General features: G+C 40.4%; 1 protein-coding gene across 1 annotated transcript in view; it reads left to right on the forward strand.

Annotated features, from left to right (window-relative positions):
- Window positions 1-5,797, forward strand: part of PLOD1 (procollagen-lysine,2-oxoglutarate 5-dioxygenase 1) — an 18,116-nt gene extending 12,319 nt beyond the window's left edge. Inside the window, exons 11-15 of the mRNA XM_072425331.1 lie at window positions 74-139; window positions 1,407-1,511; window positions 1,754-1,900; window positions 2,655-2,780; window positions 3,438-5,797. Coding sequence (XP_072281432.1) covers window positions 74-139; window positions 1,407-1,511; window positions 1,754-1,900; window positions 2,655-2,780; window positions 3,438-3,593 — 600 coding nt within the window. The 3' untranslated portion in view covers window positions 3,594-5,797. The remainder of the gene's footprint in view (window positions 1-73; window positions 140-1,406; window positions 1,512-1,753; window positions 1,901-2,654; window positions 2,781-3,437) is intronic.
- Window positions 5,798-11,169: the final 5,372 nt, after the last annotated feature.

Genomic DNA, 11,169 nt, shown 5'->3' on the forward strand with positions numbered 1-11,169 from the left:
CCCCCTTTTTTTTTCTCTATATTTTTCCAATATATTTCCATTGATTTTAATATATTCTGATTTAATTGACTAGGACTGGAGGGAGAAGTACATTCACCCCAATCACACTTACGCCCTGAAAGGAAAAAATATTGAGTCGGTAAGTCTGCCCTTAAAGAGGAACCAATGTCATTCTAATGATGTTTTCTCTCTAGATAAAGATAAAATGATTTTAATGTTCGCAGTATTATTGGAGAATGTTTGTTGAGTAAATCATTTTCTGAGATTTGTGTCCATGGTGGTGGATGAATGGATCGGACTCCTTGGAGGGACAGTTAGGGACCTCATTGTGTCTGTGACTTGCTGATCCCCGATGCGTTACTTTATTATACTGCACAGGATCTGTCTGGTTGGAAATAAGTGGACTCGGCACTGTTTTTGTTTTGAATAAAAATGACAAAACCCGAGATGGTGTGATGCAACCCTGCCTAGGCTTAAGATCATGTGACTTTTTTATAGAATTCATTTCTATATTTGAATCCCATTTTTTTTTTTTTTTATTTCTCTCATTTTATTGAATAGTTTCATGTTCAAAATGCATTGCTGAACTCCAGACAGATCTAACACTAAAGAAATATTATAACATTAAAGGGGTTTTTTAAATACAAGCAGTGTGAGTATCTCACTGAGATTTGGTATCAGTCTCCAGTAGTCCCTGTACAGCAGAGCTTCGGGGTGAGAGGAAGAAGCAGTACAAGGAACCAATAGTTAGGGAAAAGTGTGATCAATCTTGTTTTTACAAAAAAATTGTGTTTCTTTAAAAATAGCTGCTGACTATGGAAGTTGATTGCAAAGCTCCTGACCATAGTATTGCCACCAAAACTGTATAGAGGGAAAATTGGCAGCATGTCCTATAAAAAATGGAAAATAATAAAATGCTTGTAGTTTTTCTTTAAATCAGTTTTGTTGAAAATACAATAAATTCCAGCTGATATTCTCAATTAGCCCACTAGGTGGCGGTGTTTGCTTACTATGAATACAGTGGAAGATATTGCTTACAATGTATTACAATGTTTCTATAGAATAGAGAACTGGGCTGATATGATATATTTATTGTGAACGAGCGCCACCTAGTGGAATCTGAGAATAACAGCTTATAGGAGGCCAATGTGTTTCCCACACATTTTAACCTTGATAAACAGTAGAATGGCATGATTTTTATAATGTTTATACTTTGTTTTACAAGTCCCTACTTGTTTTCCTTCAACTCCCTACTTTTTCCCACATTTATTTTTCTACAAAATGCATATTTCTTTATTTGTTTCAGTTGGGCTTTAGGATCGGTACAATTCGTCATCATTTGTTTTGTGTGTTTTTGTAATGCCCTGTATGTTGACTTAGTCATTGATTTTCTTTATATCTCCCAGCCATGTCCTGATGTGTACTGGTTCCCAGTGTTCACAGATACCGCCTGTGATGAGCTGGTGGAGGAAATGGAGAACTACGGTCAGTGGTCGTCAGGAAATAACCAGGTAAAAAACACAGAGCTGCTGAATGTCCCCATCCTATTGTGATAATAGACATTAGTGGCATTTAATTTGTCTTTTATGCGGGTTGCAAAATCAGTGGACCGCCAATGAATGGCAAACAAATTCCAGAATGAGTTGCAGAGCGTCACCCACAGGTCTATAAGACACTATGACCCATGTATATAATGTACGTGTTAAAGTGTGACTTGTTTGCATTAATGGATCCATCTTCCGATGTTTTCCAGGACCAGCGACTTCAAGGAGGATATGAAAATGTCCCAACTATCGACATTCACATGACTCAGATCAACTACCAGAGAGAATGGCACAAATTTTTGTTGGATTTTGTTGCACCGGTCACAGAAAAAATGTTCCCTGGTTATCACACACAGGTGGGTATCTCTGGCTCGGACCTTTGTACAATGTCTTTGTATACTAATGCAACTTCTTTGTTCCTTTTAATGTCAGTTTATTATCTTTACCTTGGATTTTTTACAACAACTCACATTGAGAGCCATTTAATTGGAAGGGCCAATACCAATGCAGACTTCCTGACACCAAGGATGGGATTATGTTAATCGAGCACAATGATACAACAAATGCACACCTCCTGGTCCTGGACCATCTTCAGTTTCACATTGCATAGTAATTGAAAATGTTGGCTCGTTGTGGATATAAAATGCTGGGGGATTTCCTACACTGGTATAACTGAAGAAGCTGCTTCGGGAGCTGCGAAACGTCTTCAAAACCACAGAAACAAGTCCAGCTGAATGTAATTTAATAATAATAGACTGGGATAAATGAGAACCTTGACAGACAACTCCATGTTTATTAAAGGGGTGATCAGATATGGCATGGTAGTTTTCCTATATTGATGTATTGTAATTACCCTACTGGTGATCCTAGTGGTGATCTATGGAATATAGTCACCAGGCATTGTATTTGGCAGTAACATATGCAGCCCATCTATTGTGGCTACATCTCTACTTTTGGAAACAAGTGACCACGGCAAAGTGGTGATCAGAGTACGGTAGAGCCACCGGGTGACCCATAGACCCGTTTTGGTGTTACATTGAATTGCTTGCATGACGCCCTCATGGGCTGCACAGGTAACAAATGCTCACTTTTTTGTCTTTACCCCTACAGGCTCAGTTTGACTTGGCCTTCGTAGTGCGATACAAACCGGACGAGCAGCCCTATCTGGAACCCCACCATGACGCCTCCACCTTTACTATAAACATTGCCCTAAACAGCGTGGGCCAGGATTACGAGGTCAGTCTCCCCGCAGCATCCCACACCAAAATCATTAGACTGCTGTATTGATTTAAAGATGAACTTGGTATTGTTTTACCTGTTACCAGCTAGTTTACTATCGCGGGCTCAGATCTGTAGTGATGAGACTAACACAAATTTATTTCAGTTACCGTACTAAAAAGACAACTTTTTAGTTTTGAATACAGTTCGATGTGGTTATTACATCTCCCAGTCTATGACGACATTTGGGAGAATTCAGCTCCCTTGCCGTCCCCATATTCCCTGGACAAAGATATAAGAGGATGAAATTGTCACATACTGTTCTAAAGAATTCTGATCACTTCCTGTCCCAGGGAGAGAAAGTCACATACTGAAATGTTTTATTACAATCTTTGTCTAAAAGTTCTGATCACTTCCTGTCCCAATGATATGTAGGTGTAAATATTTCCAATAGGAACAGTCTTTGGAAGGTGAGCTTTAAAAAAAAAAAGAAATATACAACATAGTCAAAATATAAATATTATGCTGATTCATTGATTTTGTATTCTTGCATTGTTTATATCTATGGAAGAGAAGAAGGACGACTAATATGACTTAGTAACACATCTAAAATGATCATTTGTGGTGACAGGTCCACTTTATATTCAGCCGTTCTTGTCTTCCTTTGTCTCGCAGGGAGGTGGCTGCCGGTTCCTCCGTTACAATTGCTCCATCAGAGCCCCCAGGAAAGGCTGGGCATTGATGCACCCCGGAAGACTGACGCATTACCACGAAGGACTTCCCACTACCAAAGGCGTGCGATACATCGTAGTCTCCTTTGTGGACCCTTAGACAGAACCTGAACCAACCGAACTTTTCTGAGAAGTTACAATGTAACTCTGATATAGTGTTATGACTGAAAGAGGGGTGAAGTCAGCCGCAGCATTTTCCAGAACTTTGATGACCCGGACTTTGTGGATCTGAACACTTGAATTCATTTCAAACTGAGCGGAGTGTTGAGTTCAAGTTGGTGCCACACCGAGCATAATGAACAAACTGTGAACCCCCCCCCCCATTCCTCAAGGTTCTGTATATTGAGGGTATGACATATCGTGTGTCCGGGTTGCAGCACCAAATTTGTATCAAGATTGCTATTCAGGACGGAACCCCAACAATTGGTCACCTATGTTCTACATTCATTTTTTGATGATTTATTACAATTGGTCACCATGTTTAGTGCACAGGGGGAACATACTTGAATTAAAAATAATAGTTGTCTTCCAACACTAACAAAATCAACTGAACATGTGCATAGCTCCTGATTTTATAATCGAACAGTTTTTCCAAATTAATATTCAATTCAAAGACCCCAACTTTCTTCTGATCAAAAGCCAATATTATGATCAAGACAGATGGTTAAAAGATATTAAAATTGCATTAAATTCTGCGATTTTTAGCTTAGAACACCAGTGAATGTCCACCCCTTGGTGAAATTGATGTTACTTTATTCACTCCAATGTACACCCTGTTACTAGTCCCATCCATTGTGCAGGGTTCTGAACCAGATGATTTTGTGATGTCCGAGGGGGTGGAAACACACCACAGAAGCCTATTGCATTACAAAATTGTGCCCTAATATTCTAATTTCCTCTCTTGCAGCCTATCCCAGATTTGGGGATACAACAAACGGTGAATGAATAATGTCCTCCTCGTGCAATTTTTGTAAAAATGACTTTGGGATTTAATCTCATGTGACTATTTTTAAAGCTATGAAACATTTTCTAAGATATTTTTTACCCTGTTCTGTGTGTTTTGTATTGTGTGCTGAGCTGTTATTTATGTTATGCCGTGTTGCGATCAAAGATTCAGGTCCCCTATTCCCCATGGAAAAGTCAACTTTAGAAGAGCAGGAAATGGTAATAAGGCAATAAAGATAGTTAAGTGAAACCTCCTACAACTTCCGGGTGAGTTAACTCCCCATGCCTAGGTAACCCAGAGTTAAGTTTTAGGAAGTTCAATCTTTCAATGAGATTATCAACCATGTTCTAAACTTGAGAAAAGATGAGAGCTTTGTGGTAGCTTTTGTTTGTTTCTATTTGCCATGGTATATGAGAAGTATATCATACATTGCAGGAGGTGACCCTTTCCCCCATCATTGGAGCTTATCTTTCTCCTCTTTACACTTCAGGATTGGCATCCAGAACCAACCCACTGATACATTACAGCCGATAACATTCAACTTTTCCAGCCCACACTACCAGATAAATTATTTCATATTTCTGCCATGATGAGCCCTGATGGAGGAATAGTGAACCCCCGAAATGTGTTGGATACTTCTCTTTCTTTGCCCTCAAATAACAGATTCAATTTTTTTTAAACTGCTTTTGCATTCTTATTTTTTCCTAGTATTGTGTATCTGTAGTAAGGTGACGTTGATCTACTGGTCACCTGCAAGCTGCCCCATGGTTGTGTATGGAACCTGCAGAAGTGTTTTATAAACAATCATAACAACTGTCATTTGGGCACAGATGGCATTCTAAAGGTCCACAAACAATCTAGATTTTGGGGCTCTAAATAAATATAAACTGTCTTGTTTTAGTATAGGTGTCCCCCGCTGTCATTGTGGAGGTTTTCAGCAATTCACCGTGTTGGATTACTATTTGCTTACAGGGCCAAACAACTCAGAAAGGTTCTAATTGTTCCCTATGGTATCCAAAGCAAAGCGAAGATTTGGCTTCAGTTTAATTAAATGTTACAAAATGCACAGAAGTGTAAACTCTCCTAATATCTGTTCCCCATAGTTTGTTCCTTCGTAGAATCTTGCCTTGTTCTCTCTTTGTTTGGACTCTCGGCATCTCCTGTGTTTGTTGTATTTTGTATATTTGGATAGAAGCACCGGGGATGTTTATTCTCTTGTTCAGTAACGGATAGTCGGGTTTGTTCACAAGCCATGTCCTGGATAATGTGTCCCCCCTCCGGGTCTCAGTGAGAGTATAAATATTTGCTGTATTGTACAGTTAGGATTTTTACATTAAAATAAAATTGTGTGCTTGTTACGTTTTCATTGTCATTGTGTCGTTCAATACTATCTGTATATTGAACAACACTGTACATCTTTCTGCCACCTATACGCTACTTGGATATCTCCCATGTATGAAATAGAACAATATTCTCTTTAGATCTGTAAAGAGAGAGAAGGAAAGAGGGCAGACTTTTGAAGGGCAAAGAGTTTTACTTAAAATCTAACTTTAATAAAAAATTTCAACCTAAAAAACTATACAGAAGTCTACTATGCTAGCCCTAGACTAACAGAGGTCTCCTGTACTGTAACAAAAGTATAGTAGTAATATCATGTGTCCAGCAATATTTGTTAAAAACAGAAGCATAAATGTCTTTTCCCGACGCGCTTCGCTCCGTTTACCCCTATCACAACTTTACCCCTATCACAACTTTACCCCTATCACAACTTCAAGTAGTATGTGGCACTAGCTTGCCTCAGTACCAGTCTATATTACCAAGTTCCCAGTCCCCTGAGGAAGCCCCACGGGGCGAAACGCGTTGGGAAAGGACATGTATGCTTTGTTTTTAACAAATATTACTGCACACATGATAATACTGCTATACTTTTATTAAGTACAGGAGACCTCTGTTAGTCTAGGGTTAGCATAGTAGACTTCTGTGTAGTTTTTTAGGTTGAAATTTTTTAATACAGTGGTGGTTTCTGCTCCTTGTGAATATATAGAGATATAATGATCTACTAAGAAGTGTAGAAAGGACAGTAGACTAGTGGAGCTCAAAACAGAATATTGAAAATTCAATGGGGCTCTTTTTTTTTTCTAAAGGTGATCATCAGCAAAGTGCTGTCATTCCTACCAAAATAACAGCACTACTGATATTGCCCTATTCATAAAAATGCACATTGTTTGACTTTTATGACTGATTATTCTGTACTATTTATCTATGGTTACACCCAATGTTTCTCAGCCAGGGTTCCGTGGAACCTTAAGGCTCCTCCAGAGGTTTCTTGGGGTTCCCTGAGCAATGAGCAATTTGTGGCTTTCACGTCATTGTAAGTGACCCCAATAGTCTTTTTGGCTATCTGTAAGGGTGACCTTCTTCCCAATAGCCAGCAATGTAAGAGAAATTCTTCTTACCACCACACTAATATACTGTAAGCTGTGGATAAAGAAATTATAAAAGGGGTTCCCTGGAGACCTACTGATATGATGAACATCACTAAAGTCAATGGGCAGGAAATTATGGTGGGGAGCAGTCCCATAAAAGTCATTATGACCAAAATGCCATGAAAGACCACCAAGTGTCTCCAAATCCTTGGGTTAGATAAAATGACCACAAGGGAAATTCATAGATCCTTCAATGTAAAGTTCTTTTGAAGTCCCTTAATCCTGCTCCAAGTGTTACGGATCACAAATCACAACTCGTCATTTATAGCTCAGAAATTCAATTTGTTCATGGCACTGCACTGCAAAGTGCTTTGGAAAAGGGTATCTAGGTCAAATATTGATACAGAAAGCATATTAGGGGATTTTAAAGAATTATTTAGGACTCATAGCAGAGACAGAAAGGGTTGTAGAGTTCTTCCTAAAAAGTAGTTGGGACTAGATTAGCAGAGACAATAGGCTTTAGAAGGCTCTTCCCTAGAAAACCAATGGATATCCAAGTAGAGGTATAAGGATTGCAAAGGCTCCTTATTGGGAGTTTTTTTTACTGGGGGGGGAGGGGGTAATGGGCAATCCCAATCCCAACACAGATGCCACAGAGCAGTAGAATAAGTGAGTCAAGCGTAAGCCTTCCTGCAGAGATTTCCAAACTCCCAATTCTATATAAATTCTCTCTCACCCAGTCCCATACAACAATCAATGCAACTTCCAGTCCCCACTGCATCATCCATGGTTTCTACAATCCATCGCTCCCACCCGGCTATTCATTGGTGTACTAGGCTCTTGTGGTATGGCAAATGTAAAATTCTATCTAATGAAACTGTGGTGTACTTTGCTGACCATATCTTACCCTTCAATGCTGTTTTCCCAATGTAAAGCATTCGTACCCCTTACCTTCAAAATGGGGGACTCCTTCGGAAGCGTGTGACCCATCAGTGGCTCTGCTATCACTTTCTAAGTAGGTAAGTGTGGAGGGTATACCAGCAATTCGGGACATTGTAAGTTACCTATTGCTTCCTAAAGACTTCCCCAATTAATGGATCCATGTGGTACTTCTCATGCTAGTGACATCAGAAGGAATGGGAATAGTGGGCACTATTTAGGATACAGGTCACCTAGTGTACCAGTGCAGGAAGGAATAGCATTCACCTATCCATCTTGGCTGTGACCATTCTCTCCTGACCTCTTATTTTGCCTGACCTCACTGCCCTTGCAGCCCCTTAATTTGGCTTACCCCTCCATTTTTGAATATTGCCTACAAAGGGGAAGAAACTCCCCCCAGAGCGATGTCATGGTACCAGAACCCACCCACCTTTCCATCGCAGGTCTGGGCGGGTTGTGTCCCTGAACCTGCAATTCCATACAGGAGACATGGTCTGCTGCTCTGGCCGTTCCGGCCAAGAATTCTTTGCAAAATTAGAGTGGACACTCATGCCCATTTCTGAAGAAAGTGAGGGCACAGCGTTCCCACCCTTGCCCGTCCCACTACACCCCTGGAAGGGAGCCAGGAATACTTTCCACTGCATCATGACTGACCCATTTATTCTGGTTTTGGTTGGCAATTTTCAGCCTATGAATGGTAATATCAACCCCTTATTCTTACTGGACAAGCCCAACTCAGCTAGACCAAACCCTGCTTCAAATTATCTCAATTTTTTTTCCATGGCATGCCATCATCATCTTTATCCCCTACCTTCCCCAAGAAAAAATTTCAGGCTGAGCTCTCCTGATAATTAGAGTAGCACAACCCTTCAATATGACCCTGATTATTATTGTCATGGACATCAAATATGGTTACCCTGATTTTTTGGCAACCATGAATGCTATGCACTTGGCCCCTCCACTGCTTGACATAGAATAATTAGATTTTTTGTGTTAGTAGTCTTATATTTTTTAAGTGTGGTTCCAGACATTTTTAGCACCAAAGGTTCCCTGTGTCCTCATGCCTCCAACATTTTGCATTTATGTATTTGTGGCATAGATCATCTTTTAGGTCCGGTTAAATGTTGATGTCACATTGCTTCTGTCAATATTGAAATGCTTAACATTTAAAACAGATAAAACATTGCCATTATCACAACCAGCTTTGGGATATTTAGTGTCTGTCAAGAAAATGTATCATGGGGGAAATTAGCTGATACCAAACAACCTGAGAGTTTGCTGGTGGATATTCGATTAATGTGTTTTATGTTCTGTACATGGTCTAAAATAAATCTCCCGTGTATTTTACTGGCATAATGCTAATATGGGGTAGTGAAATGTTTGCTCTATGGAATGGTAGTTTATAAATATATTTGTATACAACCCATAAATAATTTATACATTTTGTTGTCACTGATGAAAGTGTATGATCTCAATCCTTGGAGAGCTTTAATAAATCAGGCTCAATGTATCTGCAAATTTCACTTCCATGAAAAAGCAAACATTCATGGGATTTGTTTCTTTTAATACTGGATCACTGCATGGCAGAATTTGTATGGCTGCTCCCACTAAACTAAAATAGGGAACAAACCTCAATCATTTAACATGCATGCCCTGATTCCTTCATTTTAACCCTGATGGTTTCAGATCAGTTTTTGAAAATGAAAGCAAGACAGGCAATCAGAATTTTCAGATCAGATGTTTCTATATTTCTCTATAATTATTTTTTTGTTCTGTGTTAATGAATTCAGAGTATATTCTGTTGATTTGTTGTTATCACAGCTTTATTTGTTTCACAAATGTTTGTTGTTTTCATTGTAAATGATACAAATATATCAAAACATTATGCAATACTTTGGAGACCTCTGACTTTGTCCGGACCCCTCACCATCTCCCTAGAAAATCTGATTTGTATCTTTATTAGCTGTTGCCTCAATTAAAATATTATTAATGATTATTAGGAGCTCAATATTTAAAGCAAGCTTTAATTGAGAAGGAAGTCTGCAGTCTATGATGGTTCCATGTATTCATAGTAAGGTTACCAGACTGTGGAGGTTCTCCCGGGCCACTATAGGCCCACCATCTACAGCTGTGCAGGGAGGAATAACACTGACCTATCTATCTTGGCTGTGACTATTCTATCCTGACTCTGACCCCACTGTCCATGCAGACACTTTTATTTGGGCTTACCTTTCCATTTTGGCTTTTGCCTCCATTGTTGCCCTGGTTATAACGCCTTTCTTCATTATAGCTGACCCCTCCACCCAGGAACATTAACTGGATTGCTGCAGGGAGCCAGGAACACCTTACATTGCATCACAACTGATTTGTTTGTGTCACGGTGCTGCAGGGTAGGATGTTGGACCTTCCATGTCTCCAGCCCAGTTGGCAGGGATGTACGTGGGGTGCAAAGTCTAAGCAACTGCCTGGTCTTCTCTGGAGGAGTGGGTGTCCCGCTGCGGGCAACTGCCAGGTTGCGGCCCCCATGCAAGCTGACAGACAGGAATCAGGGGAGGTACAGGAATGTGAAACAGAATGGAGGTCAAACAAGCCAGAGGTCAGGGCAGGTGGCAAACAGGAGTAGTCAAGGGTCAAAGCCAGGGTCGGTACACTCAGGCAGGAATAGCGGGAACCTGGAACAGAGCCTAAGGGAACTCTTTGTCCCTTCCTTTTATAGGGGAGGTCGAGAGGCAGATGGAAATCATATGACCCGCAGGTAAGAGAACCCATCACCAGGGGGAGTGTGGGAGCAGAGGCAGCTCAGGTGGCGTTCACACTTCTGCCTGCAGATGGATTTTTTCTGCGGAATTCTGGTTTTCTGGGGTAAAGGGGCAGCTCTCAGGGGATCACATGACTCAGACCAGGAAGTGACCAGCAGACAGAGGAATGTGAGGTGCATGACACAGATCCCCTGCTTAAATTCTGGTTCTGGTTGGAAATGATCTGCCCATGATTAGTGATATTGTCCCTTTTTTCTTGCTGGACAAACCTAGTTTGACCATGCTCTGCTTCAAATTGATTGTGCCTCAGTTTACTTCCATGGCATGCCACCGACATCTTTATCCCCTACGTTCCCAAAGAAACGTTTCAGGCTCAGCTCTCTTGATATTGGGCCGGAAGTGTCTTGGGCAGCACAACCCTTAAATATGACTCTGTTGGAAATCCTAAATTTTATCCACCTATGTGTTGATAGTAAGGTTGCCAGACTGTGGTATGTTCCCACCGGCCACTATCAACTAGACCATACCAGCTCACAACAGGTCCATTGTTTTAGAGCTCACACTTTTCTAGTGGCTTTGCTGGAATATTTCCTTGTGTTTGGATTC

Source organism: Pyxicephalus adspersus, chromosome 11 (assembly GCF_032062135.1).
Source record: "Pyxicephalus adspersus chromosome 11, UCB_Pads_2.0, whole genome shotgun sequence".
Lineage (NCBI taxonomy): Eukaryota > Metazoa > Chordata > Amphibia > Anura > Pyxicephalidae > Pyxicephalus > Pyxicephalus adspersus.